The sequence below is a fragment of the Stegostoma tigrinum genome, chromosome 32, assembly GCF_030684315.1.
Source record: "Stegostoma tigrinum isolate sSteTig4 chromosome 32, sSteTig4.hap1, whole genome shotgun sequence".
In the NCBI taxonomy this organism is placed as follows: domain Eukaryota; kingdom Metazoa; phylum Chordata; class Chondrichthyes; order Orectolobiformes; family Stegostomatidae; genus Stegostoma; species Stegostoma tigrinum.
Genome location: NC_081385.1, coordinates 6,148,014 through 6,167,770, shown reverse-complemented (window position 1 = coordinate 6,167,770; position 19,757 = coordinate 6,148,014). Strand labels below are relative to the sequence as shown.

The 19,757-nt window shown below is 43.6% G+C and overlaps 1 protein-coding gene across 5 annotated transcripts in view; it reads right to left on the bottom strand.

Moving 5' to 3' along the window:
- Positions 1-8,207: 8,207 nt before the first annotated feature.
- Positions 8,208-19,757, bottom strand: part of tmprss4a (transmembrane serine protease 4a) — a 58,625-nt gene continuing 47,075 nt past the window's right edge. For all 5 annotated transcript variants that reach the window (XM_048561918.2, XM_048561917.2, XM_048561920.2 and 2 more), the window contains 6 exons: positions 18,940-19,099; positions 18,136-18,305; positions 16,957-17,052; positions 15,899-16,041; positions 14,350-14,499; positions 8,208-10,504 (listed from right to left, as the gene is read on the bottom strand). In XM_048561918.2, the coding sequence (XP_048417875.2) occupies positions 10,493-10,504; positions 14,350-14,499; positions 15,899-16,041; positions 16,957-17,052; positions 18,136-18,305; positions 18,940-19,099 (731 nt within the window). In that variant the 3' untranslated portion in view covers positions 8,208-10,492. The remainder of the gene's footprint in view (positions 10,505-14,349; positions 14,500-15,898; positions 16,042-16,956; positions 17,053-18,135; positions 18,306-18,939; positions 19,100-19,757) is intronic.

Genomic DNA, 19,757 nt, shown 5'->3' with positions numbered 1-19,757 from the left:
TGTTAACTCTGTTTCACTCTCTCTCTGTAGATGCTGCCAGACCTGCTGAGACTCTCCAGCATTATCTGTGTTTGTTTCAGATTTCCAGCATCTGCAGGATTTTGCTTTAATCAAAATGACATCAAATCAGGTTCCGAGAGAGAAAAAAAATCTTCCTCAGATCTTTTGAGCCTCCGCATTTTTGGAAACATAAGGATGTAGGTGAAGTATTTTCACAGCTTAGAAGGAAATATTGGACAAATGACATTGAAGGGGTGAGGCAAGCTGAAGACCAGTGTCAAATGTCATCAATGGATTTCTCAGAGGTTAGTGGATACAAAAACCTTGGACCCAATAAGAAGAGCATTAGCCTCTGTGATGAGACTGCTGTGGGTTGTTGGGTAAGGAGATCCTTATTTAACTTCACCTTGAGATACTGGTGCCCGAGTGGAAGGAACAATCACGTTCTGATTAGTTTGCATTAAACTTGCCATCCACAAACTTTCACAAAGCATTTTGAGAACATTTTGACGATGGTCCAAATCCACCATTCCTTAAAATCAAATGAAACAAAATGTGGATGGATGAGGCTGCACACCACCTCAGCCAATGGTGGTTATCCATTCTGAGGAGTTGGTAACTTATATTTCATTTTAGGGTTGGACCAGCATTTATTGTCCATTCCTGTTGGCCCTGGAGAAGGTGATGGTGAGCTGCCTTCTTGAACTACTGAAGTCTTTGGGGTGTAGGGTGTTGTTTGGGAGAGAATTCCAGGAATTTGATCCAGAGATGGTGAAGGAATGTCAATAGCCTGAAGGCTGTACCTAGAGAAGATAACGTATGGGGTTATGAGCTGAAAGCACACCCACATTGGTGGTACCCCTAACTGAGCTGATATCAGCATAGAAGCAATGGGTATTAATAAAAACCAAGTGTTACAGCTCACACCTTGACCGTGGACTCGAGAATTCACTGCAGATTTTTATAGAACCATTACAAATATAGCCCCCCCACCCCTGCACCTATGCATACATTCCTCGCAGCCTCTCCTTCCCTGCCATGCAAGGTCTCTCCATCCTGCTGTTGCAGCAGTGGAATGAATGGGATTAGAATCTTCTGTGGTTTTGACTGGCACAGACTTGACGGCCTGAAGGGCCATTTTCTGTGCTGTAGACATTTATGACTCTATAAACTCTATGTGCAGCCACAATCATTGATCCTTTCTCAGCTCGGAAGCTCTCACCTGAGGCCTCCTGGCTCGCAGCTGTATGGAAAAGGAAGGGTTCAAATGTTGGGTCATCTTCAAAAAGCACTTTCAGTGAAACCTTTAATCATTCATTGCAATAAGTCAGCAACCAGAGGAATCTTAGGGATAATTTCCTCTCGTTGTGACTTTAGATCTGAGTTTTACTGAGATGTTACCTAGGGAATAGTGAGAATGTGGAACTCACTAGCACAGGTAATAGTTAAAGTGAAAAGTGAAAATACATTTGAGGGGAAGCTGGACACTGCATGAGTAGACAGGGGTAGAAAATAATAGTAGAGAAGAGTAGCTATAATGGGATTGGATGAAGAAAACTGGGAAACGGCTGACGTGGACAGAATCACCAGCAGAGATCAATTGGCCTCTTTCTGTATTCTAAATACAGCATAAAGGAAATGAGACATTCAGAGATACATGGAAAATTATTCCTCTACTTATCCTCTTTCCTGATTATTCCTGGGACCAAATTGATGAGACAAGTCATGCAAAATGTCATGTGATTTGTAAAAGTACAAAAAGTGGTGTAAATATACACTGTTTCTCCAGAAATTTGTACCAAAGTCAGAACCTCAATGAAGAGAATCCTTGCACTTCTTTCCAATCTGAACTTGCCATAGTTGGGCACAAGGCACTGGTGCTGTACAGAGTATCAACACTGAGGTGTGAAGAACATGATGTGATTGAATTGGTCAGTTTCCAAGACCCAACATGCACTGTATGAGATTAGAACTACTGCTTTATCATTGCAATCATTCAGAAGTTCATAAATATATTCTAAACAATATAAAACTCTGGGAGCATTTGCATAGCACCCGATTACTCTGCATGCCCAATGGTATTAAACACAGATGATGCTACTCAGGATGCTACTTTTATATGACTTAGCTCTTTGTTTTTTTTTGGCTATGAATTTCAAAGGCACTTAATCAAGGGGCAAATTATCTGAAGCTTGATCGGTTGGGAACATGAAAGATCGCGTAAGACTCTGGTTGTCATTTTTCTAGTCCAAGCTGGGTGGTGTTGCAAATGATGTGCAACTGACTGGGAACTTTCTGGTCAAGACCTTAGAATGCAGTGATGTCAGTGCGGTCAAGGAGTGGTGCAATCAAGTGCTTCCTGTAATAGAGTTAGTTAAATCTTCTTTCTAAGTAATAGGAATAACATTGTCAACAAACATGTGAAGGAAGATGATCGGTCTACTAAAGGAGAGTGTTGCCAATAAGAATTTTCACATGAAGTAGTTCAGCAGAAAGTTTTGGGAACTGAGAGTGGCATGTATCATTTTCTGTCTCCGCTTGGATAATTCCATTGTGTACAAACAAGAACATTGGCAATCATGAAGCGATTTTCAGTTCTTTAATAGTAACAGTATTGGGGTTAGATTCTATCCACAAAATAGTTCCAGCAATAATTGTTTCATAGAAAAGCAGTAAATGAGCTCCACTCCTCATTCATCTCCAAATGTCCCTCTCCTGGAGCTTGAAGACACATTCAAGTATTCATACACTTTATGCGTATTTAGGCACTTGGATCCATTGCAGGAGCTAGCTTTTCTTGCATGTTGAATGCAGATTTTTGCATTTTCTCACCATCAGGGAAGTCCCAGACTCTTCATTATCTACATAGCGGCGTCAGGTAGATATTGTTAAATAAAAGGGACTAGAGTCCCTGTGGGGCCTATAAATAATAACTCCTTTGGAGGTCCTTGTGGTGTCCCTACCCCCTGGATCGGGAGGCCCAGGTTTAAGTCCCCATCTACTTTAAAGGTGGGTAATAACATCTCTGAATAGGTTGATTAGAAAAGTATGTTAATTTTTATTTGAGAAACTCCTTAGGGATATATGATAAAACAGCCATTTGGAGGATCTTGTGGTGCAGGGTTAGTGTCCCAACATTTTAGCCAGGCAACCCAGGTTCAAGTCCCACCTACTTCAGATGAGCATAATAATATCCGAGAACAGGTTAGTAAGTATAAAAATATCTGTGTTAGGACTCTTGTGGTGTAGTTGTAGTGTTCCTCCCTCTGGACCAGGTGACCTTGGTTCAAGTCCTACCTGCTCCAGAGTTGGTTAGGAAATATCTAAAAACTCCTTTGGGCTGGTCTTTCTAGCATAGCAATATGAACTGCTACTGTGACCCATCATATGCTCACAACATGTAATTTATAAACATTTTTCCATGAGTTGACTGCTCCAGTTGATTCAGTCACTGATTGACTGAAACCAATCTCCAACAATCAGGTGGAGGTCAGCCAATGAGATTTTGGAGAGCTGCCTCCAGGTGGCTCTCTGGAACCTCTATCATTTCACCTTCAGTTTTCAGCTTTGATTGTAGACTCTTTGATGTTCCCAAATCATCCTTTAGACAAAATCAGTCAGCATCCCCTCTTCCCAGCTCATTTCGACTTACTGCCACTCAAACCCTGGATCTGCATCCCTCTCCACAGCTGGGTGAACCCACCAGTGGCACTTCCTCCCAGTGAATGTCCATTAGATTGGCATTATTATCCAGGAACAGCTTTCCTCTTAACCATTTGCCCCAGGGTCTCTACTCCTTGTGTATGTGTGGATCCTTCCATGCATCTCATAGGTGGCAAAGGGTCCTCAGTGAAAGACCTGATAAAACCAGAAGGTGAGCACTGATGCATCCATCAGAAGTCACTGATATTACATCACTGTATCATCACACATTGTAAATTCCACCCCACACCCACAAGGCATTGTCCCTTGCAACTGGCTCCCCTCAATTCCATTTGCTTATTGTGAATAAATGAAAGGCAAAGTGTCATTAACTTACTGCCCTCCTGGAATGATGATGTCATTGCCTGATCTACCAAAAGCACCTTTCAGGCAAATAAACCACGGTACCACTTACAACTGGTGTCGTAGCAACAAGCATCTGCTACACAATCCCTCAGAATATCAGTATGTAATAGTGAGGCTGGTCATTCTCAGCGTATCTCAGAAAGATATTCCTTTAATAATCAGTGTCTAAGTTCCAAAAGATGCCTCTTCTGTCAAACCTCACACAGTTTTGCTTAAATATAGTCTGTAATGATGATAGTCACTATCAATGCATTGCTCAAAATTGGAAAACTTGGATCCAAAGAGAAGCAATTTTAACTGCAGACTGTGGTCAGAGAGAGCTTTGTTTTTTACATATTGGCTTTGAAGTAGAGTAAAATCTGGACGATATAAAACCAACATTGCATCCAATCCCATATAGGCAGGACGAAGTCAACCTGCTCCCATTGGATGGAATGTAGATTTAGCCCTATGTGATCCTGTGGATTCCCCACACAGCAAGTTAGTTTTTCCCCAAAAACCTGTTCTTCTCTCAGACTCATCAGCTCTTGCCAGGATTCAGTTGCAAACTCACTTCCAAAACTGCCAACTTTGGTCTAAATTTAGATCTGATTTTGATAAGCCTTGTGAATTTGCACACTGGTGTGAGCAGGAAGCATCTTAAAATATTATGACTGCCCTCAGGGTTGGCTGGTTAGATATAGGAGAGCCCAATACCTGACAGAGAAGGAGATTAGTACAACATTGGACTCAAAACGGGAACCTCCCAAGAAATGGTTCATCTCAACACCCCAGAGTAACAGTGTGGCATCTTTGAGAAGTATCCTTGACATCTTCAATAAAAGGCCTGCTTACACTATAGAGATGAGAGAGAGGAATTGAATTCGATTGTTGGTTGGACCTAGTCCTTCTGTTTCTGGAACCCATCTGAACCTATTGCAGATGTCGCGCGTTGAGATTTAGCTCAATTTGACAGGCTGTGGCACAACAGCAAGATGATAAGAGACGAAGGTCTCTCGAAACCACGTAATGAAATGCACTGGGTCCTAGACTCATGATGCACAGACTGAGTCACTAAAACAAGAGGGCGTGAGATGTTCTCAATGACCTACAATGATGCCAGTTACAATTATTCTGGCTGAGCTTGTGGTTGATGAGACTTGAAATTGAGGATGCTGCATTAACCTCAAGTCCAAGGAGAAAATGACTTTTAAGTCATGACCTCTTCTGATCAGTACAAGGCTAACTAATGTGGAGGTGGTGAGTGGTGAACAGACTGATGCCCTAAAGCCAGGGAAAATATTTCTCACCCTGGTGATTGCATGGAATTTAAGATGCTTCTTGACACGACTGAATGCACACCCACAATGTAACTGACTTGTTATTAGAATTTGCACTGATGTCACTAGATTAAGTGATACTGTGATGCCAGTTACCTCACTATAGTACTTAAGATGTTATGCATGTAAGATGTCAAATCACAATGTGCTCAAGAAATTGGGCATTATGAAAGAAACAGCAAGAGTTTATGCAATATCCACAGACTCTGATCAGCTACCTTCTGGAGGTTTCTGAAACCCAGGGATGTCCTAGCAAACCCCTCTTGCAACATCAGTCACCCAAAGGTGAGTGGTTCAAGTCCATCGCTAGAGACCCCCAACTGCTCCAGTCAAGTCAACCTGTGGTTCCATGAAAGAAATGGATTGGCTGGACCTCTGCCCCAGGTAACAAGCACATGGCAGGAGTACTACAGAGCCTGCTGCATGCTAGACTGTAATTGACAGAATTCTTTAACCCTGGGTTGTCCTTTTAGGCAGTCTCTACATGCCACTGCATTGCTGCACATTACAGGATGAAGTAGAAGGTGAATTTTTTTTTAAAAATAATATGTTTGAAAGGGAAATCTTATTCCAAATGTTTGCAGAGTTCCTTCTATCAAATAAAGTGGGTGGAGGTTGGGATTAGGGTATTTTACCAGGTTTTAATCACAAAGTATTGGAGACATATACAAAATGCAGCATGCACCTTGGCTTTGTGTTTTAAAGCTCCACCACTCAATTATTTAATTATCTTCCTATGTAGATCTAGAGAAAACACTCAGTTTCCTCGTGGGTGAGTTTTAGGAATGAGAGTCCCCCATCCCTGCCCGCTCAACCTTTTGTAACTGTCAATCAAGAGATGATGTCAAATCAGACTGAAGTCCCACCCTTACAGAGCTGTCGGATGGGCAAACCAAACGATAAAACTGTGACGAACGATATACCTCACCATTTATAAAGGGGAGCTGGTGGTGAACTTTACATTACTCAGGGTTTTCTTGAAGGAAGCCAATTCAAAATAACATTGACCTTTAAAGGCATGAAATGAAGCTCAAAACAATGGGTCACTGCCTGAGTTTAAATGGCTATCTTTACTGATTGAGGAATGACCCAACTTCATCACACTTTGACATAGGATGACGATGTCCTTTTATTCTGGTAACTGTAAGTCTAGAGGAGGTGCACTTTGGTTCAGAAGGTAGCAGGGCAGAATCTGTGTCTCTCAAACTCTGATGATGAAAATTGCATTGTCTTTTTGATTTAGATGCCAAATATAAACTATGCATGTGTTGCCAATGTGTAAAGGATTGACATACTAGATTCTATTTAATTTTTGTATGCCGGTAATAGATTTATTTTATACCAAAAAGAAGATCCCCCACAATTCAAAATAAAAACATTTCAGTCTAACCTTGTTGTATATGCTCCTGTCTCATTCTTTTCCCCATAGTCAGCAGTTACAACAGGTGCTTTGCATATCTCCCTGTACTTCGATCAATGGATTGAGAAACCAACTCTTTATTTCTTTGAAATTTTTAAAATCAAAATTAAATAAAAGGAAATAGGTGTCACCATCAATGCCAGCATTTCTAGATTTCTCTTAGATAGCCGAATGGCTAGTTGGGCCATTTCAGAGGGGTGTCAAACACATTGCTGCAAGCCAGGAGTCACGTGTAACCCAGATTGGGCTTGGCAGACTTCCAGAACATCAGTGAATGGTCACGCTTCCAAACAAAAAATGGGTGAAACCCTTGTCTGTTGTGATGCAAGAACCAGTCGGGACACCATTACCACACAGTTCAACCTCTGGTCACTGGGGTGGGAAGGGACGAACACCTCAGTTTTTGTTGCAAGTCGTGCTGTGAGATTATTTTACACCCAAGTGGGGCGGCACAGTGGCTCAGTGTTTAGCACTTTTGCCTCACAGCGCCAGGCACCCAGGTTCAATTCCGGTCCCAGGCAACTGCCCGTGTGGAGTTTACACATTCTCCCCATGTCTCCTGTGCGGGTTTCCTCCTACAGTCCAAAGATGTGTGGGTCATGGGGAAATGCCAGGAACAGGGCATGGGAGGGCAGGTCTGGGTGGAATGTTCTTTGGAGGGTCATTGTATACTCAAATTGACCAAATGGCCCGCTTCTTCAATGTACAGATTCTAAGAACTAGGAGGGCAAACTAGGCCTTTGTCCAATGTTCTCTACCTGTGACATCTTAAGCACCACGACCTACCTCCTCAAGAGGACACCAAGTGATGGTAGGGTAGTGGTCATGTCACTCATATTCTGTCAGTAACACAAAGGTTAGGTACATAGGTTGGAGTCTGATTGTAGCATTAGGACTCTTGCGGCAGAGCGTTATTGTTTCCACCTCTAAGCTGGGTGGAAGTCCCACTGCTCCAGAGGTATGTCATAACATCTCTGAACAAGTTGTTTCGGAAAATATCTGAGCTCAAGGAGCTGAGACTGTTACTCAGCAACAACAGATAGACCTGAAACATTTGCTCTGTTAACAGATGCTGCCAGGCTCACTGAGACTTTCCCACACTTTGTTTTTATTGGAACCTTAATGTATTTTGTTACCAAGTTTCCAACACAAAAATGCAGCTCGCCTTCCCCCAGTACGAAGCTGAATGGAGGCACTGGAATTTTCCTTCTGGTGGGGCAGGAGAGAAGACATGGAAGTGGAGGGGGAGATAAGGATGGTCTGACTGACCTGACTCACCACCCCTCACCCCTATCCCCATCTGTACACCGACAAGGGTTTACTGTGCAAGATGAACATTTCCTACCTGTTTATATAACTCAGACATGTCACATACACAACAGCATTGAAAAATAGTCCATTATTTATTTAAAAACAAATCTGAATATTCCGGTACAAAGATATCAAAAAAGCCAAACCAAAAAAAAATTGACATGCAATTTGGTGCAAACATTCAAGATCAAAGCTATAGTCACTCGAGGGGGATGTGGCATTGAGAGAGTGAGAAAAAGCAGCATTCACTTTTGTCGCTAGAAGAGGTTAGCACCAGGATCAGTACCACAAAGATGGACCAAACAGAAATTACAGATGGGAACTAACCCGGTTGGTTTCCAAACGGAAAATGTCACCTCCGATCAACAGGTTGAATGAACATTTTTGTTATATAACAGAAAAATAGTGAGTCTTTAACAGTCCCTCCCCAGTCAACGAAAAGGAACCAGCTCTCTCATTTGAGAATGGATTTATGTACACTCTATGGCAACTCCCTCAGCCCCCACATAATTCCCTCTCCATCACGTACAGGTTTTAGACAGTGACAATTTTCAGAATATTGGTAAGGAGACAAAAATGGATCATAGCCCAGGCCTTGGACTTACCAACACATGCATTCCAAAGCAGGAGACACTGGAAAGTGAGAGGTAGGACTGCTGGATGATTTGTGATAGCCAACACCGACCAAAGGCTTTCAAACCAAATATAACTGCTTCCTTCTCACCGAGACGTGGCTGTGCCACTCAATGCTGTAGAATCCATGGATGAAATCAGGGATCTGGCTAATGCAGACAGGTACCTGCCCAAGCAGTGCACTTCCCACACTGAGTGACTAAGGCCCCCCATTTTCAACCAGTTTATCTCCTCCTCGAGTTAGTGCACAAGTTCATAAAAATGCTCCTCAGCTTTGCCTCAATCATGAGGAAGAGTTGACCCTGATTCAAGTAAATATCTTTAAATCAAAAGCTCCTTTTTAAAATAGGTTCTGCATTTTGTTGAATGAAGCATTATGGAAATATCCATGAATTGACATACCATACACAAGCCAATGTTCATTGGATTACAACCATTAAGATTCAGATGGCCCATCTGGTTTCACGAGGATTATGCTCGCTCACGGCCTTTATCAATATGACCACATAGGACTGTTTTCTCTCTGGCAGTCACTTCTAGAAGTCTTAGTGAAATCTACTCCCTCACTGTGGCTTTTGCCAGTCTCCAAACAAATTTACTCCTCCCTTGGCACTCCTACTGCGCTTCAATCTCATCCAGAAATTAATCAAATCAATGACCACGGCTTGTTGCTGTAGAATTAGTCTTTACGCTGGGCAGCGTGAAGGGTGTACAAATTTGCATGCAGCACATCTTCACCTGGAAGACTATTTGATGGAAGGGGACAGAGATCAAGACTTAAGTCTCCAATCCGGGGTGGTTCTTATCAATGTCAACAAGGGAATAGGGTGCCATTTCCAAATACCAGTATTCCTCGTCTGCATCAAAACACACAAAATAGCCCTTTTCATTATTTTGGGTCCGCTCTCAAATTCAAGGAGATAGGGGTGACAATCTCCTAGACAGATAGACTCAAGCAGCACATAGCTTTTTCCATACACCTGCACACCCCCAATCCCTCATCATCAACGCTTTCCAAGCTTTACCAACAGGTATTAAAATGTGTGTTTCACAAACATTAAAAAGTTACAATGTAAAATAATAAAGCTATATTAAAAACAAGGCTCTGGTCTTCACCAAATACATCCTGCTCAATCTTTCCTTTGCAGAATATCAGTAGGAAAACCTGGAACCTGCTGTGCAAAAACTCTGGCCATCAATCTGTGAATCAGAAAGAATTTCTAACCCTTCTGGTTGTCCATCAGTCATTTTCAATCAAAAGATTAAAAGGTTATTTTTTGGTGGCAAGACATTTAGAAATGTGGAGGTTTGAGCCACCAGGAGGTATTTAGAATAAGTCAACAACAACATTAGTTGCTCCCTGGAAGATAAGTTAACAAATCCCATTCCTTCCATTGTACTTTCAGACTTTTCGATATTGACAACACAGAACAGTGTACAATTGGATGGTTTGTAATCTCAAAATTGACACAGTTCACATAATATAAAAACATAAAAAGTTACTACAAATTTCTGTCATTTGCCCGAATCTCATGTCTGAACTCCCTTGTAGGGGGTCATGAGGGTTGGTGTCTGAGAGTTTTGCAGTCTTGCATTTTGGACTGAGCAAAGGCAAGACAAAGAAGTAATTCATTGCATCCCTTAAAAATCTTCAATAAAGTGCATAGAGTAATAGTCTCCCGTACATTCAGGAAACCGGGTCAAGGAACAAAGTGGACTTCTGTCCCCACACCTCTTGTTCTCACTCCTGCATCTATAAAACAGAAAACACAAAAAAAATGCAATGTTTACATATGTAAATTTCCATTGTTACTTTTAAGACAACCATTTAAATATTTAACCAAACAATGGGATTCACTTCCCTGGAAGCAACACTCAAAGTTCTCAAACTTGTATCAAACCTTGGTTGCACTTTGTAAAGACACACGGGTGAAGGTGCAAAAACAAAACCTACAAGGATAATTACCAGATCAAAGACTTTACAGCTATTAGCGACATTTGGACAGACTCGGTCACTTTATCCCATAAAGACAGAAGACCAAAGCAGACATAGTAGAAGTTCTTTATATTTGGGTGCATTTACAGAAGAACAGAAGTAACCATTCCACTCCTCAAGCCTGCTCAGGTAATAACGCCATGGCCAATGTGTTTGTATTTCAAATTTCACATTCCCACCTGTGCCCAAGAACCTAAAAATCTATTTAACGACACCTTAAATATATTAACAGCTCACCCTCTAACAGAGGAAGTTGCAACCAAAGTTGCACTCCCCTCCAAAACAAAAATCTCCCTAACCCTGTCCTAAAAAGGGAAACCTCTTATTTTAAAGCATCGCCCCTCATTCTGAGCTAGCCCATAGGGGGAAAGATCCTTTCTACAACCATTTGGTCAAGATCTTTCAGGATCTTATGGACTTCAATCAAGGCACCCCCACGATCTTCTAAACTCCTGTGGAGACAAGTCCAGTCTGGCCAACTGCTCCTCCTAGGACAATTCCAAGTATTGATCTACTAAAGCCTCCAATGCATTTTTAACCTTCTATAAATGAAGGAACAAAAACTGGATGCAGTATTCGAGACACGGCCACTTCATCACCCTGTACAACTGAAGTGTAACATTTTTACTTTCACATTCAATCCCTCACAAACAGCAGCATCCTATTAGCTTACTCGATCACATACCTGGTTGCAAACTAAATGTTTTACCACTCCACCTCAGAATCCCATTCTTCTCAATTTAAGTAATACGCAGCTTCTTCATTCATTCTACCAAAGTGAGCAGCTTCACATGTTTCCACCTTATACTCCATCTGCCAGATCTTTGCCAACTCACGCACACTATCTATCTATTTCTGCAAACTCCTTGTGTCTTCTTCACAACATACTTTCCTACTTGTATTGGTGTTGACACTGAATTCACTCCCCTCACCAAAGCCATTGATGTAACTTGTAAAATATAGCACAGATCCCTATGGAACTCCATTTGTCATATCTTGCCAATGACGCACTACTGTTATTTTACCAGCCATAGAATCTTTCACCCATGTGACTATCTTAATCCATAACATGAGCTTTTATTTCCCACAGTAACATTTGATGGGGCACTTTCACAGATGGTTTCTGAAAATCTAATTGCACTACAGAGATGGCACGGTGGCTCAGTGGTCAGCACTGTTGTCTCACAGCACCAGGGACCCAGGATGTGAAAGCTAAGTGGATTATCCATGGGAAATGCAATGTGATAGGGAAGGGAATGGGTCTGGGTGGGATACACTTGAGGGTTGGTATGGGCTGAATGGCCTGCTTCCATACTTTAGGGATTCTATATCTACATGGTCCCATTATCCATAGCACATGTCACTCCTCCAAAAGAATACCTATAAAGGTTTTTAAACATGACAATCTCCATTTCATAAAGCCATGCTGACTCTTCCCAATTACCTTGAATTTTTCTAAAAGTGTGTAGTTATAACATCTAATGATACAACTTTGCCCTTGACAGATTAGCCCGGAGCTGCTGTTTTCTGCTGTCTTACTTTTTATATAAAAAGGTTATTTTTGTGGCTTTTCAGTCTGATGGAGCCCTTCCTGAATTGAGGGAATTTTCAAAAATTAGCACCATCCACTTCTTCATTAGCAAGCCCTGAAGGACCTAGGACGAAGTTTATCTCAATCCAAAGGCTCATCAGCACCCCGCGCCCCAAGTTCATTTCAGTGACATTACAATCAGGAGGGAAGCAAATTAAGTTCCTCTTTCCCTTCCACTTCCCCACTTACAGCTAAGACTGAAAAACCTATTTTGTATCCTTGATAGCGAAGACAGAAGCAAAAAAAATTAGTCAATTTCATCTGCCATTTTCTTATTAGCAGCAGCGGTTTCAAGAAGGCAGCTCACCATCACTTTCTCAAGGGCAACTGGGGATGACCATCAAATGCTGGCCCAGTTAGTGATGCTCAAGTCCCATGAGTGAATTAAAAACAATACTAACTATGGCAAACCTTATCTTAACTGGCAGCAATGGGACTAGAAATGTGCCAGTTGATCAAATATTCTGGATAATCAAGAGGTCCCTGTAATCAACATTAAAAAAAACTAAGTAACAGAAACGTAATGCAGCATGCATACACATCACCGTTACACTTTTTTTAATAACATAAATCAATTAAATAATAATGCAACTTTGTTTCAAATAGAACTTATTGGCAGAGAATGATGACTCAGATATTGCAGAGTTTGTGAAAATAAAGTGAATTTACAGTATTTTGGATGTATAATTTTGGCCAGTTTGTCAAGAGTATGGGTTCATAAGGTGCTGGTTAAGATGAAGTTTACTGTGTTAACTTTCCATGGTCACTCTCTGGAGGACCAACACTTACTTCACTCGCTCTGTCACCTCAATGGACAAGCTGTGCACTGAGCAACTTTGTCAGGGTTCAGTGTCCAAGGGAACACAGGTGACAGCCTGCATCAAAGAACTGGGCCATGGTTAACATGGAGTGCTGGGAGGATAGTTTCATGTGTAGCACCCAGCAACATGTCCAATCAACTCCATTCAAATCCTGGGAACATGATTCCCTGGTCAGTCCACTGGCTGCCCTGCTCCCAGCCCCGTTCCACCCTCCTGCCACTCCGTATCCATTCCCTCACTCACAGGGACTAGTGAGCAGTGAGGGAGTGGAACAGTGAGGGTGTTAGCGGGGAGATGGTCAAGGAGGTAACAAGCAGGACCATGAGTTGAGTACAGGTACTGAGTGAAGTTTCCAATTTTAATTTGTTGACAAGTTTCTAAGCAAATGTTTCTTCATTGCTAGGAGAGCAATTAGTACACTTTGAGATTGTTTGTACTACATAACACTGCTGCTCGAAACTTTGCTTCCGTTTCTAAACACAAGGACATTCTTTCAGTTTAAAGATCCCATACCATCATAAAAATTTTCAAACACTGCTCTCTCCTGCCTGTCATTCCTTCTCTCCCCATATTACTGCAAGATTAGTTTGCTCTCCCCTCCTGTTTCATTCACCTGATTTTAACTTCATTGCTCACTCTTGTTCTTTAATTGATGCGGCCACTAGGTGGCAGGAAAGGTCTGTGTAAAAGAGTCGGCACAATGCAGTGGGCACAGAGAGAGAGAGATATTGACACACAGCAGTGCAAGGGAATGGGAGGGAAGCAGGGAGAAGAGGGGGAGGAGAAAAGACAGTCAGGTGGGACAGGGAAGGGGGGGAAAAAAAGAGTAAGAAGTGAGGATAAAGAGAAGAGGAACATGCAAAGTGGGGTTGGTTGGGTGGGACCAAAGTCTATGGTGAAAGTGAAGGTGCGGCAACTAATCAGAGAGCAACTAAGAGATCAGGAGCAGGGATTGTGGCTCTTTCTGTTTGCCTCCAGGCTAAGGAGAAAGGGAGTGAAGCTGTTCACATCACCAGGGTGAGCTTGGAGTAGAGGCTGAAAGGTCTAACAGCTCACCAACTCCAAAACTCCCAGATAATCAATGAAAATGTGGCTCTCTAAATGCAGCAAAGTGGTTGGTGATGGAGTGGATCATGTGTGTGCGGAGTCTGAAGACAAGGTGCTGCGATCAATGCCCCTCCTGTACTTACATTTAGGACATGGTAGATCCAATCCAGCATTGCCCCCACGTTGCTGTAAACTCCAGGACGATTTGGCCGGGCACAGCCACTGCCCCAACTCACAATCCCAATGAGCCGCCAATTCTTCATTCGAAGAACTAACGGACCCCCACTGTCCCCCTGAAAGGAAACTGGATGGTAAACTCAACAGAATTCATCTGACAGAATCATCACAAAAATAACATGGTGTCAAAATCATCTACAGCTGCTCACAGGCAGGAGAGACCAAACAGAGCCCACTCTCCCCCTGAACCGGCCACACCATTCATTAAAACCAGCGACCAGCCTCCATTCCACAATAACTCACTTAAAAGTTCATCAGCAACATAACCCTGTTGTAAAAGCATTTAAAATTCATTCATGGGATGTGGACATCACTGGCTGAGCCAGTAATTATTGCCCCATCCCTAAGTGCCCTGGAGTAGGTGTCTTCCTAAAGCACTGCCTGTGATGTAGGTACCTTCAGGGTGGGAGGGAGTTTGACTCAGCAACAGTGAAGGAACGGCAATATGGGGAGTAGCTCAGAGGGGAGCTCGAGCACATGGTGTTCCCATGCGTCTGCTGCCCTTGTCCTTCTGGGTGGAAGTGGTCATGGGTTTAGAAGATGCAGCTGAAGGAAACAGCGCTGCTGCTATACATCTTACAAACGATACATGCTGCTGCTATTACTGATTATTTACCGCAGAGGGAGTCAATATTGAACTTGGTGGTTGAGCCACCAATCAAGCGGGCTGCTCTGCACTGGAAGGCTTCAAGCTTCTTGACTGTTGTTGGAGCTGCACTGATCCAGGCAAGTGGGGAATATTCCTGACTTGCGTCTTCTAGATTGTAGACAGGTTTAGGGAGCCTGGAGGATTCCTGGCCTCTGACCTGCTCTTACAGCCACTGTGTTTATATGGCACCACTTTCATGTGGTGGGAAGGGCACTTGTCAGTTATTAGCTGAAGCCCGGATATTGTCCGGCATCTCCTCTACAGGGACACAGACGAGGTTAATTGTTCTGAATAGTTTTCAGAATTGTACACCGGACATCATCACAGACAAATTTCAACAAAGTGAGGTGGTCGTTTTGGCAAGAGAAGCAAAGAGGCCGCTTACTCATTGGGCAGTAACAGCCAGGCAGCCAATAAAAAGGGGTTTAATAAAATCCTGCTGGTTACCAGGAAATTCAAAGGGATCCAAAATTGAAGAATAACTAATAAGTCGGTGAAATAATTCTGAAGAAATAGGCTGGTGAACTGGCTTGCAAAGACAGCCTACTCAGATCAACAGCCTGTTCAAGTTCATCACACTTCATAGTGGACGTGAGGAATGTTGGATCATCTACTGAGCATGCTGAAGGGGCTGAATGGCAATTCCCGTCCTTCATTCTTACAGGCTTGTACAGTGTTCACACGACAAGGAGTCACACAACTTTTCAACTTCATCAATAATCAGTATGAGCCCCCTCACTGTCACGCAGACTCTTCTATAACCTGCTGCCTCTTTCGGGGAGCTGGCACTACACTGATCTTTGTACCTGGCATGCATCCACTTTGCCAGCCTCGTAGCCTGCACACAGCATTCGCTCAGTGATCTGCCCACCGTAGAACTGCAGACTGTTGCAAATCTCCCGTCCAATCACCGATACATTTGCCTGTTGAAGCACTGTTGACACTTGACCTATTCAATACAACAGAAAACAACATCAGAACGATAGCCAGGGCAGTACAGTTTGATCAGTGCTGAGCAAAGTTCTACCTTGTCAGATAAAACATTAACTGTCGCTTGTTCAGTCTTCTCAGGTCCAAACGCAACCAACAGCAGGTGGGTCTGCTCCAGCCCCCCCGTCACTATTTATCCCAGTCAGTATTTTGTTTAATATCACACCCCAGTTAGGAGGGGCCTGCAGACTACAAATTGGCCATCATATGAAGAGTGTTTTTGCAACATGTGAAGAGTTGTCAAGGCAATTCAAAAGATCTGTGCTTTCCCCATTTGGCCTCTTGCACATCCCAGAGTTCCTCATCCCACCACTGACATCCATTCCTTCAACTGTTGCAACCCAAGCTGCAGAATTCCTTCCTTAAACTCCTGCACCTCCTTAGAACCCAATCCTTGACCAGCCTCCTAATCTCATGTGTTTCTGGAGTCAGACTTTCTGACAGTACTGCTGTGGAGATCCTTGGGACACATGATTGGGTTTAAAAAACAAAGGTGCTAAACAAATGCAAGTTCTCAGGTGTTTCTCAGGCAGCTGGTCAGAGATGCAGCATGATGGGGCAAAACAGTGGGGGGCAGGGTGATCCTACGATGAAGCCACCCAAAGGAGGTCCAATCGAATCTGGCAATGCCACTATTTGGGGAGAAAAAAAAACTGTACTTACTGACTTCCTCAATGTTTGATAAATCCTAAAATGGAACCTGAAAATCTGTTAGCGAGACCAACTGGCGATTTCTAGGATGTAGAGGAACAACAGGAATTTCCCACAAAGACAGGAAGCCCTGTGCCCCTGGAAAAGGGTGTGGAGAAACCCCTCTTTCTTTCCAGCCATCTTCAAAATGATGATCTCATTTCATATCCATGGTGATAATTACCAAATTCTTTAGTGTAGCCCCAGCCAGTGACCCATGCCAAAATTTTCTTTGGAACTGGAGAAGCGTAGTTAGGTAAACAAACAGGACGGATGTAATCTAGACCAAGAAAAGAGAGGAAAAAACTGAGTCAATAGAAGGAAACATTATCCCTAATGCCATCAACAACTGCGAATCCTGGAATATTATCTCATCTCCAACAGGAGCGATTTGGTCTGGGCTAAAGAAACCAGCTTTTGAAATTCAGTGTGAGAAAGGCGAAGAGCCTCTGTCGGTGGCTATAGCCATCGTGAACTGCCTCTGAAGTGGTGAGAAATCACCCTCATCTCCAACGGGCTTGCTTAGCCTTTTGGGGAGGGGGTGGGGGGGGGGGGGGGTTAGTTCAGGACCTGGAGTCACGTGTAGGCCAGACCAGGTTCTGAGACTAGTGCAGGATAATCCAGAGGTGGGATTTGAAATCTTCTCTCCAGAGCATTGCTACAGGTTTCTGGGTTACTGCTTGAACAGTATTGTTATCTACATGTTCCCCAGTCTGATATGATCAACATCAAAAATAGCCAAGTGAACAGCACTGGGGAAAGATTGGGGGAAATTAACTAACTAAGTAAACCTTGCGGCTAAGGCTCCATTCCCTGTAGAGTGAACCTCCCACATTAACAGCTATCCTGTTCCCATTTAGTTTTGGGACTGATAGCTCAGGCCACTACAGTGACCAAAGATTCTGTCTGTCACCTTGGCTGATCTCAGTTAGTAATCCTAAAACTGGATCCATCGCTCACTGATCACTGCCACGTCTCCCAGGAAGTGATTACCTGGAAACCCTGTTCATGCTCACAGACCGAGACCAGGATTAAGGTGGATTGTGATGCTCCCGCAGTTGAATATCTTCCTGGCATGCCCTGCAATAACCGAGGTACCACTGCTATATAGCCGTGCCTCTGTGAGGGGCAAGCTGGTGGTGGCTCAGTAATCCTGCAAGGGGGCAGGTGGCAGTGGAATTGTACAGTGGTAAAGGGTTGGTGCCAGCTCGCTGGCAGGTCAGTAAGAGGCAGGCTGTGGAAAGCTGCCTTGACAAAGCTGTCTAAAGGTCTCACCTGAGAAAGGGAGGAATGGTGTTGGACTTTTAACAATCTGATAACACAACGCGTGAATGAGCAGCACTCAGTTCTGTACTTGCCTCACCTGTGTAGGGTAAAGGTGATTTCACTTTAATGAGGGCTATGTCGTAGTCACTGGTCACTGGGTTGTACTTGGCATTGATGACAACTTTTACAACGGACAAGGTGCTTCCCCCAGAGTACAGAACGTCACTGCCAGCAAACACTCTCCAGTTTGCAATCTGATTATACTCCCTGAAATAAACAACTCCATTCAAAATATCATTCCAAAAACAAAAAGCAGTGCAGTGGGACCCTTATTTGGCATCTACCCATGTTGCCCATGCCCTGGGAGCTTTCAATGTGGACAATGCGGAGAGAGCTTTACTTTCCATTAAGAGGAGTAGGAGAAACTTTACTTTCAGTTTGGAAGTAGTATGGGAGCTTTCCTCTAGATCTAACGCCTTTGTCTCCCTGCCCTGGGTGCGTTTGATGCGGTCAGTGTAGAGCAGCTTTACTCTGCAAATAACCCTACGTTGTTCCTACCCTGAGAGTGTTTGATGGGATAATGTACAGCAGTCTTTATTTTCAGTTTAAGACAGCAGAAAATTTTACTTTGAATCTAGCCCCGTACTGTCCTTGCCCTGGGAGTATTTGACTGGGGACAGTGAAGCTTTACTCTGTATTCAACCTTGTGCTGTCCATGTCCTGGGAGTGTTTGATGGGGGACAATGTAGAGAGATCTTCACTCTGTATCCAACCCTGAGCTGTCCCTGCCCTGGGAGTGTTTGATGGGGATGGTGTAGAGAGAATAACTGTTAGGTGATAGAAGATGTGGGTTGGGGGTGAAGTGGGAAGGATCGGGGGTGATAGTTAATTACACACTTACTCTGGGAAACAGTGAGCAGCAGTTAGGATCCACTGGGGGTTTATGATGCTCCCACCACACAGGTGCCGTTTCTCATACTGAAGGCTAACCTGCCAGGGCCACTCGTCAATGCTGGCATCTGTACCCCCAACAATCCGGTCAGTGGCACTCCGCTCGCATCCTGAAATGACGGAACATAAAATGACCCGACAGGTTTCTTCACTTCCCCAGCTCCATCGGAACACAATCTCAAGAAAATCAAAATCCTAAAGTACTCCTTGGAACACCAGAAACTGTAAGAACAGGAAAACCCTTTGATCCAGATGTCCCCTCCCTCATCACTGATTAATGTTAAAGAGCGACAGCAAAAATACATCTAACTGACTCAAGTTAATGGGTTTTGTTTTACTCAGGAGGACTCTGCAACATGACCTGAACAATTTTGACATGACACCGTTGCTTTATTTTGAAGAGCACGTCAGAGGCTGGGAATTATGCAATAACTCATCCCCTGGCTCCCCAAAGCCTGTTCACCATCGACAAGGCACAAGTCAGGAGTGTGACGGAATGTCCCGCACTTGCCTGGATGGGGGCAGCTCCAACAACACTGGAAGGTCAACACCATCCAGACAAAGCAGCCCTGTGTGAGTGGCAAAGCTTCAACATGTCCTTCCTTCATCACTCCCAGCATGCAGCAAGTACGTCTGCACGGACGCACCACAGCACAGCACTATGCTTTTTACCACCACCTTCCAGGCCTGGTGATCTCTACCCCTAGAGGGGCAAGGCCTGCAGGCACAGGGCAAAACCACCACCCCTCCAGGTTCTCAGCCAGGTCT